This window comes from Mesoplodon bidens, assembly GCF_964165515.1.
Source record: "Mesoplodon bidens genome assembly, chromosome: 3".
NCBI classification, from domain to species: Eukaryota; Metazoa; Chordata; class Mammalia; order Artiodactyla; family Ziphiidae; genus Mesoplodon; species Mesoplodon bidens.
In genome coordinates this window covers 53,738,078-53,763,098 of record NC_138178.1, presented here as the reverse complement: position 1 = coordinate 53,763,098, position 25,021 = coordinate 53,738,078, and the positions used below count along the sequence as shown (strand labels likewise).

The following is a 25,021-nucleotide window of genomic DNA, read 5'->3' as shown; positions in this document are numbered from 1 at the left end:
CTTCAGAGCTCTGCTGGTTAACCTCTGCCCCTCTGTGACTCCAGCATGGGCCACGTGGGCGAGGTCAAGGTCACCCTGAGGCAGCTGGTGAGGGAGGCCTGGCAGGTGGGCTTCTAGAGGGAAGAGGCCATGTTGGAGGCCGGGCTCTATTCTAGACAGCAGTTTGGGTAGACAGAGGAAAAACAGATCATGTTGGATGCGACACATACCTTCCTGGCGTCCTGAAGGTTAGGCTTGAAAGAAACATGTCAGCCAGCATCAAATCCTGTAATGACTTAGAGCAGAGTTAGAGGAACCTGGAAGGAGTGGCAGCCCCGAGGGCTCCTGGTAGCTGTTAATTGGGGCTGGTGACGACAGCGGAGATGGCACGACTGCACCTTGGAGCCTCTTGCCCAACAGAGGCTCTGGCTTCTGCTGGGGAGACAGGGCTGGGTGGGAGGAGATTTTGAACAGAAATCTGCTTCTAAGAGGACTTGGACCTGTTCTCTCTACCTTGCCCCACCCTCTAGGGCTGTGGGCATAGGGAGGATGGATGTGGATCTAAAAGTCAGATCCCTTTGAGGGTGGGGATGAGGGAATGGGCCTCCTGTGAGCATGGGGCCCGAGGGGGATGGGAGTGGCACCATTTTATTCCTATGGGAAATGCCTTCTGCTCTGCAGTCGATCATCTTGTCCATTGGGATGGACTGTAAATGGCTATGTGGGTGGTCCTGCCTTGGCCCTTTAACTGTTTGGGGCCTCCATTAGCCATCTGCGAAATGGACCAAGTTCTGCCTTTGCAGGCATGCTCTGCAGCTCCCTGTCTTTCTCCATGCCACAGTGATGGCAACACAGAACAACTTACAGTTATTTCCTCCTGCCCGTGTATGGTAAGAACTTGAGGCAACGTACAGCATGAGGCACACAGAATTTGAAAATAAAGGTGGAAGATCAAAAGACACTTGACTCCCAAAAGATTATGATTTATCAATTCTGTGGTAAGGCCTGCATTTTCACCAAGCTCCCCAGCTGATTCTGTTACACCCTCAAATTTGAGAGCCACTGGTGCGAAGGAAGGAGGAAGGAAATACACCCAAGATCTGGGCCACTATCGCTATTGTCACTGACCACCAAGACGACAAAAGGGAAATAAGATAGATTATGTCATTTTCATTATCTGAAATGCACAAGGGTATCAGTTTTTCAGGGTAGACAGACATCTTCATGGTACTAATTTCTGAAGGAAAGCCATTTCCTGCTGCAGCCTGTCACAAAGGACACTAAACAACATCATGGATAATTTTGGGGCAGGGGAGATGCTCTGTATCCCTAAAGGGGGTCTGTTGTGCTGGTCACCCCAGCAGCTGTGGCTCACCTTGGGGACACCAGGCCCACTCTGTAGCAGGACCTGCTCACCCTCTGATGCCATCCTTTTCTGCAATCAACCAGTAGGAGGGGCATCGCCAGGAGGAAGAGTGGGCTAACTGAGGAAAGAGCCAGGCGTGGGGGATGAGAGGTTGCCTGTGCGGTGAGTTTGAAGGTATCTCTTGGACTGAGTGCCTAGGTGACCAACAAGGTCACAAGGCATAAGGCACTTCCCTTCAGTGTGCCCCGAAGTCACAGCTTAGTGACAGGCAGAAGGAGAGAGAGGTAAGAAGAAAACTGGTTAACACCATCTGATGCTACAGAAGACCTAAAGCTCCTTTGTGGACAAAACAATTAGGGCAAATATTTGCAACATACACGGCAAAGGGTTCATGTCACAAATATGTAAAGAGCTTTTGCAAACAATAAGAAAAAAGGCAAATATCCCAGTGGAAAAATAAGCCAGGCGTATATAAGGCAGTTCAGATTACCAACAAACACGGGAAAAGATGTTCATTCTTACTTGTAATCGACTACAAGTTAATTTAATTCAAGTAAAAACAATGAGATATCATCTTTCAAGTAGGAAAATGGTAAAGCTGAAAAACACAGTGAGCCAGTATTTGGTGAAATGTGTGTGGGGTGAGGAGCAGGGGATTTTGATATTTAGGGCTGTTGGGAGTATTACTGGGATATTCTTTCCGGAAGATAATTTGTCAAGTATCAAAAACCTTAAAAATGTACATAACTTTTGACCAAGGGTTCTACTCCCTGGAATTTACCTTCAGAAAAGATAATCAGGGATGTACACAAAGATTGATATATAAGGGTATCTAAAACAGTCTTATTAATTATATTAACCATTAGAAGTAATATAAATGTCCAAAATTAAGCGTTTGCTCTAAAAACCATGCTTTATTTGTATGGTGGCATATTATTTAAAATCAGGTAGTAAAATAATTTTTAATGACATGAGTAAATGTTCATGATCTATCATTAAGTACAAAAAAATTTTAAAGCAGTTTCCAAAATAGTACATATGGTATCATCCCAGTTCCATTAAAAACATGAGCAGTCTTTTTTAAAAAAGACCGTGATATGTGCTGAAAAAAAGTCCAAGAGAGCAGCCACCAAAATGATAACGGGAAGCTTCCTGTTTGTGCTTTTTAAAAATAATGAACATGCTCCTTTTGTAATAAACAACTATCAAGAACGTGTCCTTTTCCCAGAGAGTCTGCCAGTGCTGTGCTCCAGCTGCATGGAGAGCTGGCTGTGAGGGACAGGTCCTGCACCTCACTTCCTGCTGCCTCCATTTATTTTATTTTATTTTATTTATTTATTTTTATTATTATTATTATTTTTGGCTGCATCGGGTCTCTTAGTTGCGGCACGTGGGATCTTTCGTTGCGGTGCAGGCTCTTCGTTGTGTCGCATGGACTTCTCTCTAGTTGTGGCGCTCGGGCACCAGAGCGCGTAGGCTCTGTAGTTCGCGGCACGTGGGCGTTCTCACTGAGGCGCATGAGCTCAGTAGTTGTGGCGTGTGGGCTTAGTTGCCCCGCGGCATGTGGGATCTTAGTTCCCTGACCAGGGATCGACATCGCATCCCCTGCATTGGAAGGCGGATTCTTTACCCCTGGACCACCAGGGACGTCCCCCTGCTGCCTCAGTTTAGCTCTTCCTTTCTACACTGACGGAATACCTGCTTTGTTCTCAGTGTTCAGAAGGCCCTGTGAGATGAGTAGGACAGTTCTTTCTCCCCAGGCTCTTACGGGCTGGTTGCTGGTTAAGGTGAATGCCTCGGTCATTTGTCATGGAGGTATCTCTGCCATTTGGTGTGTTCAGCATTTGCTGGATGTGAAGATGGTACAGGGGCATCTTTCTGAGAGTGCCTGAGATCTGTTCTTCTTGCCCAAAGCCCTGATCCCACTCTCTCTTTGGAAATTTAGTTGGTTAAAATGGGACTGACGGGGCTTCCCTGGTGGCTCAGTGGTTAAGAATCTGCCTGCCGGCACAGGGGACACGGGTTCGAGCCCTGGTCTGGGAGGATCCCACATGCCGCGGAGCAACTGGGGCCGTGCGCCACAACTGCTGAGCCTGCGCTCTGGAGCCCGCGAGCCACAACTACTGGGGCCCGTGCGCCTACAGCCCGTGCTCTGCAACGGGATAGGCCACCGCGATGAGAAGCCCGCGCGCTGCAGTGAAGAGTGGCCTCCGCTCACTGCAGCTGGAGAGAGCCCACACGCAGCAGCGAAGACCCAACGCAGCCAAAAATAAATAAATAAATAAATTAAAAATGGGACTGACAAATCTCAGTAGCTTGAACCTGTGGCTGTACCCTGTGCAGCAGGAAACCCAGAAATCACCCTGTGTGTCTGACTGATAGATGCATGTGACACCCTGACCTGCATCAGGGAATCCTAAGAGGGTGAGCTGGGATGAGGGTGAGAGAGACATCTTGGTCCAACTCACCATTTTTCTGATGAGTAAACTGAGGCCATGAGAGAGAAGGGGACTTGGAAATTGGTGATAGAGCCGGGACTCCAAACCCTGTGCTCTGCCCACAACATGGTGGTCTTCCCCATCCCCAGCCCTGAGTTTGGGAGAGGTGATCTGAGGCATTGTCAAGTAATGGTGAGGAAGCAAACCTGGGATCAAAAACTCACAGAAATCCCGAGGAACAGAGAGCATCCACCCTAGATGGCTAAGAGTTGTGTATATTAGTGAAGATGTTGCAGCAAGAATCTCTTGAACATTAAGATCCAGGTGGACAGAAGAGAACTGACAAGAAATAATTGGTTGCGATTTTTGCACACCCGCATTCACATATGCAGATATATGTAGTCAGTCCTCTTCAGGGCCACCTTTTCGGCATGAATTTTAGGAAAGACCTTTTTTTTTTTAAATAAATTTATTTATTTTGTTGATTTATTTTTGGCTGTGTTGGATCTTCGTTGCTGTGTGTGGGCTTTCTCTAGTTGGCGATGAGCAGGGGCTACTCTTTGTTGCGGTGCGCAGGCTTCTCACTGTGGTGGCTTCTCTTGTTGTGGAGCACGGGCTCCAGGCGTGCGGGCTTCAGTAGTTGTGGCACATGGACTTCAGTAGTTGTGGCACGCAGGCTCAGTAGTTGTGGCTTGCGGGCTGTAGAGCGCACAGGCTCAGTATTTGGGGCGCACAGGTTCAGTTGCTCTGTGGCATGTGGGATCTTCCCGGACCAGGGCTCGAACCCGTGTCCCCTGCATTGGCAGGGGGATCCTTAACCACTGCGCCACCAGGGAAGCCCAGGAAAGACCTTTTTATCTCCAGTTAGTTCCTTCACTTGCCCAACGTGTGCCTAAACTTGCCACTGTTAAAGCCCTTCTTGGTCAAAGATGCTGCTAAAATGTGAATGTGTTACTTTGCACTGAGGGCAGGTTAACCCTTTGCTTCCCATATCACTCAGTGTGAATTATGGGTAAATTATGGAAAGGATCCCCAGGGGATGTGGACCATGGGGAGGTCCAGAGTTCATAGGAGAGAGGCTGGGTACAGAACTCTTGGCACTAGAGTGGTCTGGCAAGTTGGGAGGGAGGTTTTATAGACGATAAACTGTTCACTTCACCATTTTATGAGGGAGGACCCTGTCCCCACACAGTAATAACAGAACCTCGACCAGCCTGGATTTTTCTGTCTTCCTGTTGTAGTCCCTTTTTTGCTCTGTAGCATGAGCTCATGCAAAAGGTCACATCTGTTATGGTCCAGCCTCCTCGGCTCCACCTAGGCTGTGAAGGCCAATTGGCTAGCATTTCTGGGATCAAGCAAGTTGACCTGTTCTGCTGAAGTTCTTTCGTTAATCAAAGGTGTATCTGATTGTCAGGAACTCGGGTGGTGAGAGGGGAGCCCTACAGGCGAACATCATTGGCTGCCGGCCACTTGTCTTCCTTTCCCTCCACCCGCACAAAGAGGAGAGGAAAGGGCAAGTTCAGCTTCTTGATGTGCTTCCTCGAGAAAGTGGCCACTTGACGGGGAGGAAGTGAGGTAGAGAGGTGGTGAGTTGGGGCCTGCCCAGAATAAAGCATCTGTGTATCACTCCCTGCTTCTCCAGCTGTGGCGAGCTGACTCCCCTTTGCCTGCTGCATCCAGCTTTTTCTGCCTGTTGGGATGTACCCCGCAGGCCTGCAAGCCCTGTACTTGCCCAGCCTCAAGACCGAAGAAAGAGCCCGGAGTCAGCAACAGAGACATCAGTGGTTTAATGGTTGGGGGGATCTTACGTGTCTGAAGCAAGGTCCTGGAGTGACACTTCACCGTGTGCAGCAGAAGACGGGCAGGACAGGGCAGAAAGTCTTCACTCCTGGGTGGGAGAGTGAGGTTACCAGTTATAGAGGGAATTGATGTCAGGTTGGCTTATCGATTACCAGGGAAACCAACAGAGGAGTAGGCCCCTCATGGCCCCTTTGATGAGCTGTCTTGGTCAAGATGTTCTGATCTAGAGATTAGAACAATCACTAGCTGGGGCCGGGGGCAAGTATGTAGGCATTGACTGATTAGGCTCTATGACTAAGAGGGAAGGTCAGTCAGGTGAGTTGGGTGTAGGTGAGGCAGGGACTGGAGCAGGGGATGTCCAGAGAGCAAGAGAACAGCCATCTTGAGTGGCCTGATAGTACACTGTTGCACCTGGTTCAAATCCCACCTGCTCCTTAAGGCTTCCCCTGACTCCCCTTGGCGGATACTTTCTCCCTCTGTTGAACTGCTGCAGCACTTACTGTTTCCCATGCAGTTGACTCTGAGACAGCTCTTTCTATACATCCATTCCATATTTCTCTTTCCATAGTGTTTGATCTCCCCAGTTGACTGTGAGCCCTTCAAGTTGTGGGGTGCATCTTGTTTGTAGCACTTAGGACACTGATCCATACATGAGGGATGGAGGAGTACATTAGTGAATGGATGGATTGGTGAATGGACAGTTAGGTGGATGGGTGGGTGGGTAGTTAGGGGACTAGATGACAGGTGGGTGGATGGTGAGTGGTGGGTGGTACCCTCCAAGGCTAACACTTCAAACCATAGTAACCTACCTCATGTCAGTGTCTAGAATCTAGACTCTAAACTAAGGGAAATACCAGAGGACACTGAGCTGTATTTTCGGTGAAAACCTTTCTCTGAATAGCCAAGTCCAACTTAAACTGAGCCTAATTTATTTCGGGCCTTGGACTTGTGGGATCATGTTCATTTGACAACAGCATCAAAATGTGCTTAGACTTAAAAATAGATTCCAAAAGGTAATCACAGCTCAGCTTGACTTGGCTCTGCTCAACGAGTCCTCCCTTTTTGTGCTTTAGGAATTTCTTCTGCCCCCCCCACCACAAAAAAATAGTGTCAGAGGAAGGAAGTTAGTCTGCGGGACAGGGAATTGAATGAGCTAAGATGTGAAAGCAGCTGCCACTGGCCAGCGCAGGCACAGGGGCCATTTGTAGGTCAGGGTTCAGCTCCCTGGAAACTTCTGGTTCCTGATGCTTATCCTACATGTGACCCTGGTGACCCTGAGTTTGGTTTGGTCAGAGTAACTTCTTAAAAGACTAGATAATAATTTTGAGAATTACTTCATCAGTGTTTTCTATTTCTCCTTTTTTTTTTTTTCTTTTTCCTTACAGTTTGAAATGGCTTTGGGATCATCAACGAGCATGCTTCCATGCTGTAGAGTGTACTTCTCAAATTGTGTTCCCTGAAGCCCTTGGGGTTCCATGAAGCCCCTTTAGGCATCATGTTGGTGGGCTCTGAGTAGGTGACCTCTGAGTGCCTCTCCCCCAAAAAGAAGTACTCCTTTTTTAAAAAAAAAATAAATTTATTTATTTATTTTTGATATCTATTTTTGGCTGCATTGGGTCTTTGTTGCTGTGTGCTGGCTTTACTCTAGTTGCGGTGAGCAGGGGCTACCCTTCATTGCGGTGTGCGGGCTTCTCATTGCGGTGGCTTCTCTTGTTGCGGAGCACGGGCTCTAGTCACATGGACTTCAGTAGTTGTGGCACACAGACTCAGTAGTTGTGGCTCATGGGCTCTAGAGCGCAGGCTCAGTAGTTGTGACGCATGGCCTTAGTTGCTCCGCGGTATGTGGGATCTTCCCAGACCAGGGCTCAAACCCATGTCTCCTGCATTGGCAGGCGGATTCTTAACCACTGCACCACCAGGGAAGTCCCAGAAGTACTGCTTTTTATCTGTTTTGCATATTGGGCTTCTGTGCAAGATTTATTGGAGAGAGGGTTTCATACCTCAAATAAATTTTAAAATCATCATCAGGAGACTAGAAAGGTATGGGCAACACGGTCAGAGAGGAGAAATGGATTCGTTAGACAGTGGGTTTGGCACACTAGCTGGGAGAAAAGGCCATCTGAACTGCTCTGGGCGCTCTTGTGTTTGCAGGTCTTGTGCTGATGTTTCTGTCTGCTCCAATCTCCATGTGCTGGCTGCTGGTCTGGCTGCTGAGCCAGTGTGCCTCTCACTCCTCGCTTGCCCACCTAGCTCCTGACATACTGCCCACCTGGCTTTTGGTAAATTTTTGCTCCTTACCCTCATCTCTCTGGCCTGGAATCTTGACTTGCTACTTCCCACTTCTGGCACCCTTATATTTCTTCACCCGTTCTTGGCTTCCTGGATGTCTGGTCCCTTGTTTGCCCTGACCTTGGGTGACTGTGTCCTGAAGTGTTTTCTGTCTTCCTGGATCCTGGCACCACCTGGGGACCCTGCCTTTCAAGGGCCCCAGTTCTCTCCAGCACTATTTTTAAGCTGGGATCTGTGGATGGGGTTCACAGGGGCTGAATCAGATTCAGGGCTGGGACTGGAAAATGGAGACCAGGATCCAGATATGGCGATCCAGTGGATGGAAAGAAAGAATAATTCGCATTCACAGAGAATTATAGTTTACTTAGTGCTTTTACATACTTCTTTCTTTCTCATTATAACCTGGTAAGATTGGGATATTCTTATGTCTGTGTTACACACAAGGAAACTGAGGCTCAGAGTCACAGTAGCAGAGCTGGAGATAGAACCTGGGTCTTTCGACTCTAAATCCTGGACTTGGGAATAGGAGACCAGAAGCAAGTTGGTTACTAAGGCAATGGGAGAAAGATCTTGTTCATGGGAATCAGGAGTGGCTGGCTAGATATGAGATGTGTTGGAAGAGGGAGGGGGTTAAGAGGCAGGGTCAGTCAAGCCTGACCAGGCAGAGGAGTGGGGAGGGGGCTAGCGACACCATCCTCAGACAGTCTATTGCCCCGGGACTGGGGTGTGTGTCCTCTGGGATCAGGCTGATGTGGTTCCTGCAGACTGTAGATTTGAGCTCCTCTTGTCCACACATTTGACACATGTTGGTTGAATGTCCCATTCCCCCGCCTGCTGGGCTGCACCTAGGGTGGCCATGACTGGAAGCTTCTAAGCATCATTCCCGCCCAGTGGTCCTGCAAACTTGCAGGCTAATTCCAGAGGAATCGTGGCTCATTGTTCTGGAGTGTGGGAAGAGGACCTGCAGTGATTGCTTGGGGGAAGCGGGAGGAGGAACCTGGTCCCCACATCCCTCTGACTTGGATCACTTCCCACTTGTTACCTTTTACCTCCCATGGCGTCTCCTCCCTGGGGGGGGGGGTCTGCGTTCTGTACAGCTCTGCCTCATCTCAGCCTTGACCAACTGGGGACTTTGGGGCAAGTTACTAAGTTCCTGGACACTTCAGAGTTGACAGAATGAGAATGAGTTAGACCCACTCTATCCGTAACCCTTACAAAACACCTTTGGCAGTCAGCCCCTGGGAGTTGCCAGAATAAGTCTAGTTGGCCATAGCCAACCTGGTGGGAGTGGGTAGGCAGTGGGAGTGGTCTTGCCTCAATGCCGGCCATGAGGGGTGCATTGTCTTTGGAGAATTCAAAACCAATGATAAAATTGAATAAAAATTAGTCTACTTTTTGTTATCATCATGCACTGGCAATTCTCAATACTGTCAGTGATAAAATGCTCCTCCATTCTGGGGTGGGCCCCCTCCTCACTGTTTGGTACATCACTGCTGGCTAGTTACCTTGGGAGTCTCACTGAAGCTGGAGTCAGTTGACCTGACTCTATGTTTTAACCCTGCTATCAGGGCCTGCTACCTGGCCCAACTACCAAGTCACTTAACCTCCCTAAGCCTCCGTTTTCTGATCTGTAAAATGGAGCTAAGAATGGTACCTGCAAATATTAAACGGGAGAATAAAAATACAGTTAGCTTGCAGAGAGAAAAGCTGGATGTAAGTGCTGGGATGTCCACATTACTATACAAAATCTACCTCAGGGTGTGAGATTTGGGTCACGCCCAGATTATTCTTTGGCGGTGAAGAATTCGGTGGTAATTGAGCCAGGCTCTTCCATGAAGCTTAGGAGCTGGTGTTGGAGACAGCAACACTATTTTTGAGTTCTGAGAAGCCGGTCTAGGTTTACTCCTCATCTCATTCCTGGGCAGACAACAGGAGACCCTCATGGGGTGCCACCCTGGGCCCTGCCGAGTTCTGTCTGTGACTGTGACGCTGATCTTCACGCAGCCTGCTCTGTTCTCCCGGGGCACTGAGTGAGTGAGGGGCTGGGCCCTCTGCCTGGGAAGAGGGGCGTGTTCCTGACATACTTGCAGGAGAGCAGCTGGCAGGAGCAGGAAAGGTAGTTTCTGTGTCTTGCGGATTTACTGTCCTTCGCGGAAACCCTCCTACGTGACTTTTGCAAGCCAGCCTCGGGCTCAGCATTCCACCCACACCCGCCTCCTGTTTTTCTACTGTGCTGGATAGTTAAGTCCTTTGTCAAGTGTTATATCATGATTTCCCCAACAGCCCTGTGAGGTGGACAGGTGGGGTTTTTTCATCCACATTTGACAAGGGAGAACCCTGAGGCCCAGGGAGTTGAACAGGCTGCCCAGGGTTATGACCAGTTAGTGGACGGGCCCTGACCAGAACCCAAGTCTCCAGACATCAGCCCAGAGATGGAATTTGGAGAGTGAAGGGAAAGCTTCATTTCTGTTCAGAGGTGTCATGGGCTCTTAGGAGCTTTCTGCCAGGAAGCTTTCTGAGGTGAGACCTCAGGTGGCAGGTGGAGGAAAACAACTGAGAAGGCAGCTCCTTGTCCAAGCCCACAAAGCTTTGGTGGCAGGTCACGGGGACCAGGAATTGGACCTCCGGACTACCCTCCCTTTGCTGCATTCAGGTTAGGAACTGACTCTTGCTAGGGAGGCGGGAAGAGGAATATGCGTGCTCTGCCTATGTACATCAGTGTTTCAGCATTCCCCTAATTTTTAAATTAGTGTTGGCAATCACTTCCCTTATGGTCGGATGGCTCCTCTCTGCTCCCTCCCGGGATATACCCTGGGTGGCTCTGTCCTAACCTAGAGGGGCTCTCGCTGTCCACCCCTTGCCCCGTAGCCTAGCTGAGCAACTTCTGCATCCCAGGGCCTGAATTTCTGGCTTCAGAGCCTTCCTGATGGGCAGACAAGGGCTCATCACCATCACTGCTTCCACCTGCCCTTGGGTCTTCTGGGGGGCGTGATGAAGCCACCTCAGGTCTGGTTTTCGTGCATCTGCTGTGGGTACAGTGACCAGGGGGTGCCCAGCTGCAAACTTCCATTCCTGTTATTTCCCAGAACCCGGGGTGGTCTTCTGCCTTGATTTGCAAATCAAGCAAAAACTGTCCTGGTGGAAGAGGTGATACTCCTCCCCCCTTACTTTTCTCCCCTCCCATCCTTTTCTCCCCTCCCATCCTCCTTCTAATGATCAGATCAGAGAACTAAGGGAGAGGGTAATATATCAATACTGAAGAGGGCAAGGAATAATATGAGTAACGGTGGTGTACTTTTTTCATCTAGAAAATGGAGATAATCAGAAGACTGTTGTAAGTTGGTGTTTCTCAGCTTGGACTGCACGTCACGGTCACCCGGAAAGCTTTTAAATATCTTGATTCCCAGGCTGCAGCCCAGACCCTGGAGATCAGAATCTCTGGAGGTAGGACCCAGGCAGCAGTAATTTTAAAATTCCCGGGGACTTCCCTGGTGGCCCCATGGTTACGACTCTGCGCTTCCACTGCAGGGGGCACGGGTTCGATCTCTGGCTGGGGAACTGAGATCCCACATGCTGTGCAGTGTAGCCAAAAAAAAAAAATTCCCCTGCTGATTCCAGTGTGCAGCCAGGGTTGAGAACCACTGCTCTAAGGATGAAAAGAGTTGGTTAATTGCTTAGAACAAAGATATCCCCATATCTGGTTGTGCGCTGGAATCGTCAGGGGGTGAGGTGGGGATGTGTTAAAATCGCACTGATGCCCTGGCCACACATTGCAGACCATGTAGATCAGTGACTTCTGCCTTCACGTGAGCAACTAACTAATAAGACGTAATAGTCACTGTTTACTGGAGCTGCCTGTGAGCCGGCATGACATATTTCCAGTCTTCACAATTCCCTGGTAAGGAGTCACAGTTCCCATTTTACAGATGAGGAAACTGCTGCTCAGAGCAGATAGCCAGAAAGCGTAAGTTTCCTGAGGCCAGGGCTGTCTGACCCGGAAGGCTGCTCTCCCTGCCCAAGGCCTCCCTGCCCCAGGGCTGGCCTCGTGGAACATATTCTGCACACTTCCCAGTACCAGCTCAAGGAGAGGGGAAAACCAGCAAGTGGCCTTGGCTCTCCTTGAGGCTCCCCAGGGCAGGTTGAGTAGAGGACCGCTGTCCCGTGAAGAGAGGGAAGATGAGTGACGTTACTTGGTATTTGGTTCTGTGTTAGTCATGCACTCTCAGAATACCTCTTTTTGGCTGGAGGAAGATGCCTGCTTGTGTTAGGCCTGACCCCCAGTCACCTGTCACTGCCGCAGCTGCTCTCACAGAGAGAACACTCAACCAGGAAGAGCAAACACTCATTTGCTTTTTGAGAGTTTGAGGAATTTTTCAGGCATGTGATACAGAAAAATGCCTCCGTTTCCCTCACAGGAAAAGGGAAAGCTTTGTCAAGGTAACCTGAAATATTTAGCTCTGCCTTATAAAATCCCTGTGCCTCCACCTCTGTGCTCTGTAAACTTAAACAAATCGCTTAAAATCCTTAAGCTTTGGTTTTCCCATCCCTCAGGGCTGCCAATGCCAGGCCCCTTGAGGTGTCAGAGAGAGAGGAAAGGAGTGTGGCCATCCTGACACAGAGACTTACAGCTGCCTGGGACTGGAGGCTTTGTCCAGTGTTTGGTGGCACCCACTAAGCAACCTGATGTCCCAAGGCCCAAAGCAGCTGCGAGTGACCAGAGATCTCACTGAATGTGTTCCCTCTGACTTTGGGAGGCTTGGCTTCACTCCACCTGTGTCAACCCCTAGTGTGTAGACAGCCCAGAGCCAATATTTGGGGCATAAATAGCTGAGTTAACTCTAATAGTTTAGAGTTAGCAGACAGTGTGATAGACATTTGGCTCCACAAAGGCTTCCCAGCCCAGCCAAGCAGCCAGGGCCCTCTCCCTCCCCAGAGCTCCATCTGTATCTGATGTCTGTGCCTTTGGTCCCTGCCCCTTACTGTGCAGCTCAGAGCCTGGCACAGAGTAGATGCTCAGGTAGCACTGGGTGACTGGGGGATGAGGGGATGGAGAGATGCATGAACATGTGTTTGGCAAGATCTCTAAGGTGGTTGCCATAGAATTCTATTTAAGTGTTGCCATATCTATTCCTTACTTGCTCTACTTGACTTTTTTTTTTTTTAATCACTTGGGTTTATTTTGAAGGCTGTCTCACTAAGGATTATTCTAGTAATGGAGTGGTTCAGATGTGATGCTGTTTTCTGAGGTTGAGGCAAATATCCAGAGCACTTGCGTGTAACTTTTACTCCAGAGCCACTAAGAGAGTGCCTCCAAAGTGTGGAGTCTCATGGCCCCTTGTTTAGCCATTAAGCTGAACCTTAAAATTTTCTGAGTTCTGTCTCAAGCAGTGGGTATTGTGGTTGGCAAGAAAACATGGGGCACTGGTGGAAGGGGAGTGGGAAGACCCACAAGAGGGTGGCCACTGGGCAGTCACCAGGGACTTCGAGTGGCCCCCACCGATTGCCTGGACTGAGATGGTGAAACAGGAGGCCGCTGCCCTTCCGTGTGTGTGTGTGTGTGTGTGTGTGTGTGCGCGCGTGCGTGCGTGTGTGTGTGTGTGTGTGGTGGGGGGGCTGCCCCTGAAGCACTCAGGGAGGCTGGCCTAGGGCCACCTGCCACTCTGACAAGGACACCATTTCATGATTGCTGTCTGGGTCCCTGGAGTGAAGGATCTTCAGGCCCAGCCCTGAAGGGCACTAAGCATCATCTTGACTCCTTTAACTATCTTAGTGGCTTTGTGAACAGTGGGCTGGGCCCTCGGCCCTGGGGCCTGGCATTGCCATTAACTCTGTGATGACCTCAGGTGAGTCACTTGATGTCTCCTGTGCCTCAGTTTCCTAACATATTACGATTCTGTGGTCCTATCAGTCTTCTCACCGTGATGAACACCCACTGAGCTTACTAACAATGTTAGGCTGCCTCCACCCCACCCTCACCTCCACCAGGATCCCCCCGAACCCAGCTGGCATAGCCTCTGGCCTCGTCTTTAAGTGCATCATCCTCATACTAGCTCTGTCCCCTATAGTCTGACTACTTGGCTCATGTCAGGTAATTGAGATTTTTATTTGTTGGGAGGGGTTGGAAACAAAGGTACAAACGTGAGACTATAGAGGTGCTTTGTCCCCTCACAATTCCAAGTAGATGAATTTGTACTTGCTTCCAGATAAGGGAGGCCCAAACAGATGATTGTTACTGTTAGTATTTTGACCATGCTGACCATTTTTGCTTTTTATTTTATTATTTATTTATTTATTTATTTATTTATTTATTTATGCCACACCTCACAGCACGTGGGATCTTAGTTCCCCGGCCAAACCTGCGCCCCCTGCAGTGGGAGCATGGAGTCTTAACCACTGGACCACCAGGAAAGTCCTGCTTTTCCTTAAAAATCTTTTTATTAAGTGGTATAAACCTCTGGACATTGTGATTTCATCTGGTAGACACAAGACAGGGGTTCTAGCTGAGGCTTTGGAACGATGAGGCTGCGTCATCTAGATGAAACCAGTAGCCTTTCAGGGCCTCAGTGTTCCCATCTGTACACTGGGAGTGACAGTGCCAACATTCCTTCCTAGTAAAAGGTAAAGGATTCATATGAACAGAAGGGAAGCCCAGTACTTACTCTGTCTCAGTCACTGGTTGATGGCCAGGTAGGGTTGCTGGCTGGTGGCATGATTTGTCCTGCCCTGGAAGAATGACTCTGAGTTACTGTGGCCTAGGGGTGACAACCAGGTCACTTCCCCAGTAACCACAGTGATGCCCTCCTTGTGTGGGTCTGTGTCCCCACAGCGGCCAGTTCGCCATCGTGAAGAAGTGCCGAGAGAAGAGCACGGGGCTGGAGTATGCAGCCAAGTTCATCAAGAAGCGGCAGAGACAGGCCAGCCGGCGGGGTGTGTGCCGGGAGGAGATCGAGCGGGAGGTGAGCATCCTGCGGCAGGTGCTGCATCCCAACGTCATCACGCTGCACGACGTCTTCGAGAACCGCACTGACGTGGTGCTCATCCTCGAGCTGTGAGTGGGTGCCTGGGACTGGGGGGGCGGGGTAGCAGGGTGGGGGGATAGCTCCAGCCACAGGCCCCAGAGGGAGCAACAACCTGACAGAAGCCCGACCTGGAGGAGATGAAGTCAGTGGGAAGTGGTTTCCCTCATTTACCCCATCCTCCTCCTGAACCCGGGCTTGCTGTGCAGCAGGGACTGAGGGCGAGGGTCTAGGTCTGACTTTCACTGGACCCTGGGGATCAGAGGGAAGAAGTGGGGAGCGCTGGGGTTCTTTCCTGGCTGGTGAGCACGTGGGAGGATGAGGGGGGCAGAGGGTGGAAGGCGGAGCAGGGGGCCGTCAGGGAGAGTCTGTTCTGCGAGGAAGGGAAAAACAAACATCCTCCAGGCTCTGCAAAGCCCTTCTCAGCCCTTTCCTGGGAAAACCCTCCTGCCTTTGTGCTGCGTTTGATGCCTTTATTATTATCATAGTAACTATTACTTAGAGGGGTCTGCTGTAAGCCAAGCGTTTGCTAGGTCCTTCGTGTTGTCTTGTTCAGTCTTCACAGAAGCTGTGTTGAGGGTAGTGTCCCACTTATGCCAAGAGGACTTTGTATTATTCACTTTGCTGAGAATGTCTGTTACCTCATTTAATCCTCATAACAATCCTATCCCATGGAGACTCTTATTACCTCCATGTTACAGACAAGAACACTGAGAGGCTGGGTCATTTACAAGATCCTACAACCAGGAAGTGACTGGGTCCACCTGCTTGTGCAGATAGCTATGCGCTTGAGGTGGGATGGCCTTGGGCTGGCCCTGCAGGGGAATCCTTCACAGTCTGGTGGAATTTGGATGGGTGACATCACGATTCCAGGGGTTGGTTGGCCAACTGGTGTCCCTCCTGGAGATGCCCCCCATGGATTGGGGAGGTGGAGGTGGGCCTCCGGCGGTTAGTAGAGTTTGAGTTGGGCTGTGGCACAAGTTGAAATGGCTGTGTCTAGTCAAGCAGCAAGACTGGGTGTCAAGAATGTTCTGAGGACTTCCCTGGTGGCGCAGTGGTTGAGAGTCTGCCTGCCGATGCAGGGGACACGGGTTCGTGCCCTGGTCCGGGAGGATCCCACGTGCCGCGGAGCGCCTGGGCCCGTGAGCCCTGGCCACTGAGCTTGCGCGTCCGGAGCCTGTGCTCCGCAAGGGGAGAGGCCACAACAGTGAGAGGCCCGTGTACCACAAAAAAAAAAAAAAAGAATGTTCTGAGCCTCAGAGGCGTGAGGCATCTGCCAGTTAGCAGAGGAGTGGCAGCATTTGTCTCAGCAGTCCCTGACTTTGTGACCTGGGGCAAGTCACCTTACCCCTCTGAGCTTCAGCTCTCATCTATAAAGCAGGCAGCCATCCTTAACCTGCCTGTGGGTTGGGTGGACCACCTGACATTTGAGACCATTCTAATTTGAGAACTGTGCTCTGGTTGTCAGCCTATAGATTTATGTAGCAGATGGGCATTTGCATACTTTTGCATTGGATTCTTAAATTCTCCATCTCAGTGTTTAAGTGCATAGACTTACCCATGCTCTCCCCTTGTCTAACTCCCAATGTCCTCTGTGTTTCTCCCAGGGACCTCTTAGCCAATTGGACCAGTCTCAGTGTAAATACCTGCCTCACTTAGACAAGCCTGGTGGGTTCCCACAGATGTAGCCAGCCACGTGGATGGCCCAAGGTGTGGCAAGCCCCAAGGCTAAGGGTTAGCACTGGTTCCCAGCAGAGAGTGACAAACCCACCTTTGCTGGGAAAGCCAGACCAGTTCTTTAAAAGTCTGTTGTCAGAACTTTACAGCAACTAAAAAGAAATTACATTCATATGCCTACCACCCAAACGCAGCTATTTGTTTCCCTGTGGTTCCTCTCAGTCTTTATCTATTTGCATGCACTCATTGTACTTGTACAATTTCCTGCTCTACTTTTCCCCCAGTTAACATAATGCCATGAATAGCTTTTTCCCTTTTAACTGACTATATCATGTTTCATTACATTACATACCCGTATCTCCCTGTTGTTGGACATTTGGTGTTTTAATTTCCAGCTTTTAGCCATTACACATTTTACTGCCATAAAACAACTTTCTTCCTGTGTTTTCCCCCTTTTCTTTTGGATTAATTTTTTTAGACAGATCCTCAGGAATGGGGCAATCGGGCTGACATTTTTAGGGCTCTTGGTATCCTCACTTTCATAGGACAGGTTAACCAGCACCACGTGCAACACGGGAGCGTTTCTTTCTGCCTGCAGCCTTGCCAGCCCTGGGTCATTTGTTTTAAAGCAGGGTTCATTATTGCCTTTTACAGTTATGATACTTTTTTGTCATTTTAATTGGCATTTCTGTCATTGCTGGGGAAGTTGTCTGTTACTCCCTGTTTGTAGAACCCCAGGAGTTGGGGTCTCGGATGCTCTTGAGATGTCCCTGTTTCTCCCAGCAGCCTTCACGGCTAACCAAGAGTTACATGCCCTCTTCTTGTGAGCTGTCACCACCCGTAACATCAGTTGTCCCACTGGTGCTCCTGTGAGCTGCTGTGTCTGTGAAGTTCTGTCTGTTCGTAGTTTCTCTGTCTCCTCCTTTACTTTCAAGCTGCCTCATTGTCTCAGGGTGCCTGGCTATGGAGCTAGGGATTGCTAAGGCAGTGCCTCCATCTTGTGTGACCAGGGTCTGAGAGGAGGACCTTCCAGGAGAGAAGGGCTTTTCATGGGCTTTCATGTTTGGACTTGGTGACCTCTGTTGGACTGCTTAGGAGCCTTTGGCCTCCTGGTCCTCACTGTACCCTACTAGGCTAGTGGGTTTGCCTGGTACTTAAACACGGGTGTCAGAGCCCACCTGCTCAGTTGATATTTGCAGGGTTTGTGGATGGATCTACCTCTCAGCACTGTTTAGTTCAGGGCTTCAGCTGAAGTGGCCAGTGCTCAGAGGACATTCCCAACCCTGATTTAAGTCCCCTTCAGCTGTTTTTACCCTGTCCATGATCGCCTATGCAGCAGCCGTGAGGACTGGTGATGGCAGGGTTGGGAAAGATTGAGTTGTCCATGTAAGTTGACTTCTGTAGGGTGTAAAGAATATTTTCAAACTCTCAAAGGATTAACTCATGCCACATGTGGAGCTGGCTCTGAAAAATGTAGGTCTGCCCTGGGAGGGTTGGGCAGCCCTTCCATCCCAGGCCCCTGACCTCTCTGGGGCCTCCCTGACTCCAAGCTGTGGAAAGCAATACAGCGGCGGGAACATACCACAGCAGGGCCTGACAGAGCGCTCCAAGGTGGCGGCAATGCTTCCCAGGCCTTGAACTGAGTCCAGCTTTCTGGGCCCCAACAGCTCTGGCAGCGTCCTTCCCAAATCACTGCCTACACAGGTCATTTGAGCACTCCCTCTAAACGGTTGGTTGCTTTTGAAAGAGTTCTGAAAAGCGTTTCTAGCAGCCAGATCAAACTGCAGGGAGGAAGGAGGCAAGGGTCAGATTAGCAGGAAGGCGACTGGTCCTGGGGACACTGGAGGAGAGCAGAGGCTGGCTGTTAGGTTTTGCTTTTCCTCTTTAGGTCAAATTGTTCAGGGGTGTGAGAGGAGAGAAGCTTGGGTGGAGTGGGGATGACTCCATGGCAGAGATCTTGGGGCTGAGAAGCCCTTGGGAGAAACTAGGTTTGGGGGTAGAAACAAAACCCAGGCTCCTTGACGGCCTTGAGAACAGGTGCCTGAGGATTGATGTGAGTGTCCCTGGCCTGGGTGTCCAGGGCTGGGACAGATACCTGGCAGGCTCATCAGCCTCCCACCTTTCCAAGTCCCTGGGGACGATTCTAAGGGTCACCATGGCTGTTCCCCTCTTTGTCCAAAGAAGATCATGTCTCACTCCATCTCCTGCCCAGATCACACCTTCCAACAGAACAGCTGATTACTGTCCCCCAAAGTCCTCACCCTGCCTGGGCCTTTACATCAGTAATTTGGGGTGACAGAACACATCCACATTATCATGAAGTTCTTTTACATTTGCTCAGTGTTCTGTTTAAGGTAGGAAGGGCAGGATATGCCCGAGGTCATAGCCTTGCACCACCCAGCAAGGCTGGAAGTATAAAAACAAGGATTGGGCTAGGTCCTTGTGTTCCTGAGGGACACTGTGGATTTGAAAATTTGCAGAAGGCTCCTGACAGGTCTCTTGAAAATGCCAAGACTTCACTTCTGTATGATACAGAATATTCTGTGCCATGTTGATATTTTAAATGTCTTACTTCTTTCCTTTGTTTTTTTTTTTATTCACCCACCTTCTCTTGAATGTCTTGTACAAGGTGCTGTGGAAGCAAAGGTAATCTAGCTGGGGAGAGAGCCAGCCAGCCAGTGGCAGCCCAGTGTGTGAGGGCACGGAGGCAGCTGGACAGGGATGGCAGATGACAGCCTAGGGCTTGGGGTGGCTTTGGGTTTTCTTTTTTGCATCAGCAACTCGAGCCTTATAATAGGGGTAGAGTGTGGTGAGAGGAACACGTGGTGCACCGGGATTGAGAAGATCTGGATCTAAATCCTGGTTCTGCCACTTACTAGCTGTGTCACCTTGGGCAAGTCACTGCTCTCTTGGGGCCCCAGTTTCCTTGTTTGAGAAACCAGGACAGAAGTTCCATCTACCCCTCAGGGCGGATGTGAGTCTCAAGTGAGAGAATGCTTGGGGAAGTATATCACACAGGTGGTGAACTCTAAATAAACTCAAAACCAAGCCCTCTTCCAGCACTACCACCCCCAACAATGATACGGTGCATGGTATTGGACTGGGGTCTGGGACTTGGACATGGTCTTGACCATGCACTCTCTTGCTAGGAGACCTTGCATGGCCACTTCCCCTCCTGTGGGTTTGGTTTCCTCATCTGTTAGGGAAGAACTTCCAAGTGACGATGGTTTCTGTGCAGGGGTCACTGAGGGAGAGCGAGGAGTTTGCTTCCCTAGAAGTTTACTGTTAGCCTCTTATTATGGAGGATTTCAAACATATACAGAAGTAGAGAGAAGGATGTAAGAACCCTCATAGGTACATCCCCCAGCTTCACATTATCACCATTTTGCCAGTCTTGTTTTACATCAAATCCTACTTCCCCCGAATCCAGCTGTTTGTTTGCTGCAGTACTTTAAAGCAAACCTCAGACATCATGTCATTTTACATACAAACACTTTAGTATGCATCTCTCATTGACTGCAGTTTTTAAAATGCAGCCACCATGGATTTATCACACCTGACAGAATTATCCAGCCAGCCAGGCCCCAGACCACCGAGGCTGTCTACACTCCAGTCCATAGTGATATTCCTGATGGACCCAAAGATACCTTTTTACGGTTGTTTTATTTGAATTAGCATCCAAATGAGGGAAGTCCACATGCTGTGTCTGGTTCTTTTGTTTCCCATGTCTCTTATTCTATGGCAGTTCTCCTTCCCTTCCTTTTAAAATAACTTATTTATTTATTTTTGGCTACATTGTGTCTTTGTTGTTGCGCACGGGCTTTTTCTAGTTGTGGCGAGCGGGGGCTACTCTTCGTTGCAGTGCACAGGCTTCTTATTGCGGTGGTTTCTCTTATTGCGGAGCACGGGCTCTAGGCTTGCGGTTTTCAGTAGTTGTGGCTCGCGGGCTCTAGAGTGCAGGCTCAGTAGTTGTGGTTCACGGGCTTAGTTGCTCCGTGGCACGTGGGATCTTCCCAGACCAGGGATTGAACCCATGTCCCCTGCATTGGCAGACGGATTCTTAACCACTGTGCCACCAGGGAAGCCCTCCCTCCCTTTTTTGATGCCATTGATTTGTTGGGAGAATTAGGTCATTTGTCCTGTTGATTGTCTCACAGTCTGGTTTCGGCTTATCCCTTCCTCATGGTGTTGTTTAACTTGTTCCTCTATGTCCTGTATTTCCTGAAACCTATAGTTAGACCTAAACAAGATACCCTTCCTATTGGTGATGTTCAGTAAGAATATAGTGCAAACCACATATGCAATGGAAATGCCAGATTTTCCAGCAGCCATATTGAATAAGAAGTAAAAAGAACAAGGTAAATTCGTTTTTTGGGGGTTTTTCTGTTTGTTTGTTTGTTTGTTTTTTGCGGTACGCGGGCCTCCCACTGCTGTGGCCTCTCCCGTTGCGGAGCACAGGCTCCAGATGCGCAGGCTCAGTGGCCATGGCTCACGGGCCTAGCTGCTCCGTGGCATGTGGGATCTTCCTGGACCGGGGCACGAACCCGTGTCCCCTGCATCGGCAGGCGGACTCTCAACCACTGCGCCACCAGGGAAGCCCCGGTAAATTAGTTTTCATAATATTTTTTATTTAACTCAATATATACAAAATATTATCATTTGAACATGTAATCACTGTAAAACTCATTAATGAGATAGTTTACATTCTTTTTCTCATCCTGTGTCTTCAAAACCCAGTGTGTATCTTACACTTACAGCACATTTCAGTTCATTTGCAACACAATGGTTAGAGTGCAATCCTGCCAAAAAAATAAAGTTGTATTTAAAGGAAAATATTTTACACCACTTCAGTTTTTGAATTAAAATGAATTAAAATTTAAAAGTCAGTTCCTCAGTTGCATTAGCCGTATTTCAAATCCTCACTAGCCATATGTGACTAGTGGCTGCTATATTGGACAGCATATAGAGAGAATATTTCCATCACTGCAGAGTTCTGTCAATAGCACTGAACAAGAGGCACCACCAGACGTAGGTTCAGTTTTTTAAGTTGCAGTACTTTGTAGGTGTTGCTGTGTACTTCCTATGGTATGACATTGTGTTCAGTTGTTCTGTTTTTCATGATGCTAAGGTTGATGAGTGGGTCTATGTATGCTTCTGGACACTTTTAAAGAAAGGAAAAAGATTTTGAGGCTCTTTATTTAGGATGGACTAGACGGCAGGGAGTGAATGAGTCCCCATACTGGGACAGAAGCCATTCTGGCCATATGAAAATCATTTGAGGACACTCTGTGATATAGTGGTTGAGAGTCATTCTGCCTGGGTTTGAATCCTGATTCTACCACTTACAGGCTGTTTGACCTTGGGCAAGTGACTTAACCTCTCTGAGCCTCTGTCTCTTCAACTGTGAAATAGGAAACTAACAGTATTGTACTTTAGCTCATAGGGTATTGTGATGATTAAATGAGATAATGTACAAAAAGTATACATTATGCACAGAGTAAGTATTCAGTGAATATTAATTACCATTACTATGTTGCTGTTATAAAAATACAGGTTCTGAGGCCTAGCTGCTAGAAAATCTAATTTGGTAGGGTCTGTGGTGGGACCCGGAAATCTGCATTTTAAACAAGTTTTCCGGGTGATCCTGAGTTCCTGGGCTCTCTGGCCCAGATCCCTTCCTGAGATCTTTTCCTGGGGTGACCCTTGGCTATGTTGCAGCTCCAGAGAAGCACATGTCGGCTGGACACTCCAGCATCTGTCAGAGGCCAAACAAGCCCAGTAGGACTGCCAGATTTAGCAAATAAAAATCTCCCATTTCATCTGGCAACCATAAATCCCCAATTCAGATAAAACTGTAAACTAGTCTTTTTGCTCCATGGGTCTCTCTATTCCTGCCACATCAAACATAGGGTGCAGGAGTGTAGAATGTGAGGACAAAAGCAGTATTTTAGAGTTTTTAGAGATGAATATAATTAGTGGGTCTTGATGTTTAAGTTAGGGACATGTCTTTGAAGAGGTCATCTTTTATAAGATGAAAGAAAGGGGCTTTGGGAGCCATCTTGATCAGTCTGCTCATTTTGCAGGTGAGGAAACTGAGGCCCGCCTGGACCGGGCAGGGGAGTGAGTTGTCCAAAGCCAGTAGCAGGGCTGGACTGGAACCTAAGTCTCCAGTTTCTGTCCCAGCATATGTTCCTCTTTGTCATCCCACAGCACTTGTTTCTGTCCTCTGTCACTTGAGTCATATTGTGGGGAGGGGTAGCACCTAGGACAACAAGGGACCTGGGCCTAGAGTGTGAGCAGAGACCCTTCTGGTGACACCCTAAGGGTGGTTCCTGCCCTTGTGATCCAAAGGGAGGAACACAGCAAGTAGAAATAGAAGGAAAGTCAGTCCCTGTGCTGGCTGGATAGAGCCCCAGAGATGAGTGAGGGGATTCTGCTAAGCGCGGTGCCTGGAGACAGGGTCAGGGGTTGCACCCATGGGCTTGGGCTCAGGACACACAGGGCTGACTGGGCCTGGGCCCTCCTTACCGGTGTCTTGCAGAGTGTCCGGAGGAGAGCTCTTCGACTTCCTGGCCCAGAAGGAGTCCCTGAGTGAGGAGGAGGCCACCAGCTTCATTAAGCAAATCCTGGAAGGGGTGAACTACCTTCATGCCAAGAAAATTGCTCACTTTGATCTCAAGGTCAGTGGGGTGGGGGGGAGAGGGAAAAGAATCAGGTTAGGAAGAATGGGCCCAGTCTCTCCCAATGTCATTGCCAGGAGGGGTCAGCACCCACTAGGCCTTCCTCCCTCATCTTACAGTTGAAAACACTGAGCTCCTGGGAAAGAAATGATGCCACGGGAGTGTCCCCCTCCTGAGTTTCATTTCTCAGATAAGGTTTTCTTCACATAGGGGCTGATGGCAAGAAGCTTCTGAATCAGACCACTGGCACTTTATCTCTTTCAGGGAATACACAGGGTGTAGTTTTTAAATAAGTAAGCCAGTGACAGGAAACTTGAAACCAAACCCATTTCACAAGACTGAACTTTTCAGTAACCAAGAGCTAACTCCTGAGCGGGCGGAGCTAGACACATTCAGATGAATACTGCTGAGGTTGCCTGGCTCTCTGGACCCAGCACAGCGTCCAGCATCCTTTGACCAGAGATTATAAATCTTAGAGCCCAGTGACCACTGGCTGTACTCCCCAACTCCGCCCCTTACTGTGGCCATAAAACTGATTCCAGGGGCCACTGATGGTTTGTGATAACTGGTATTCAGGGTCGAGAAAGTTCACTGTGACCACACAGGACTTCACAAAGCAAGAGTGTGGTCAGAGTAGAAGGATCAGTTCCCATAGTAGCTGAGCTTAGTTGCATAGGCTGATGAGCTTTTATAGTCACCTGAAGCATAAAGATCCCCCAGTCTGTAATCAGAGGGACCCGTTTATTGGGGAGGAGACCCACTGATTTTTTTTTTTAATCTTTTTTTGGCTGCATTGGGTCTTTGTTGCTGCTTGCGGGCTTTCTCTAGTTGTGGTAAGTGGGGGCTACTCTTCGTTGTGGTGCGTGGGCTTCTCATTGCGGTGGCTTTTCTTGTTGTGGAGCATGAGCTCTAGGCGCACAGGCTTCAGTAGTTGTGGCGTGCAGGCTCGGTAGTTGTGGTGCATGGGATTAGTTGCTCTGCAGCATGTGGGATCTTCCCAGAACAGGGATCGAACCCGTGTCCCCTGCATTGGCAGGCAGATTCCTAACCACTGCACCACGAGGGAAGTCCGACCCACTGATTTTTCTATCCAGAAATTCCTGTTGTATTTCAAGCATTGTGCTGGGTGCCTGGGTGTTGCTACAGGTACAAAATCAACTGAGGCCTTGTTTGAGCTTAGTTCCTCTTTTCCAGAAACTTGTGCAGGAATCATAAAAGAGAGATAAACAACTCTAAGTGCTGTGATAGAGGGAAGTACTGGGGGGCTGGGAGTCTAAATGAGAAGCCATCTAAGTCAGACTGGAGTATCCGAGGAGGGCTTCCTGGAAGAGGTGGTATTTGAATTGAGTTTTGAAGGACTGCCAGGAGTTATCAGAGGGGAAGGGCCTTCTAAGGAAGTGAGGCCAGCAGGTACATGGTCCTGAAATAGCACAATGCATTCAGGATAGTACAGGCAAAGGGTGAATGTGCTGAATGGAGAAGCCAGGAGGAGAGCAGGAGGCAGACACAGGCCATGGGAGCTAAGCCAAGGCGGTTGAACTTTACACTGAGAGGTATGGGCCAGATGAGCAGGGAGGTAAGGTGAACAGATGTATGTTTCAGAAAGAGCCCTCCAGCTGGGAGCATGGATAGAATGGGGACAGTAATCTGGGTGGGATGTGGCAAGTGCCAGACTAATTTGAGGAGGGGATGGAGTCAAGACCTTTTATAGAGGTTGCTCTGAGGATTGATTAGGTACCTAATTAGATGTGGGACATGAGGGGGAGGGCAGAGTCC

At 49.2% G+C, this 25,021-nt stretch overlaps 1 protein-coding gene across 3 annotated transcripts in view; it reads left to right on the top strand.

Moving 5' to 3' along the window:
- The window catches only part of DAPK2 (death associated protein kinase 2), a 121,636-nt gene that overhangs the window by 55,208 nt on the left and 41,407 nt on the right, over nt 1-25,021 (top strand). For 2 of the 3 annotated variants that reach the window (XM_081228051.1, XM_081228052.1), the window contains exons 3-4: nt 14,699-14,920; nt 23,107-23,245. In XM_081228051.1, the coding sequence (XP_081084177.1) occupies nt 14,699-14,920; nt 23,107-23,245 (361 nt within the window). Of the gene's footprint in view, nt 1-14,698; nt 14,921-23,106; nt 23,246-25,021 lie in introns of those variants that run through there. The other variant, XM_081228053.1, reaches the window with a different exon arrangement.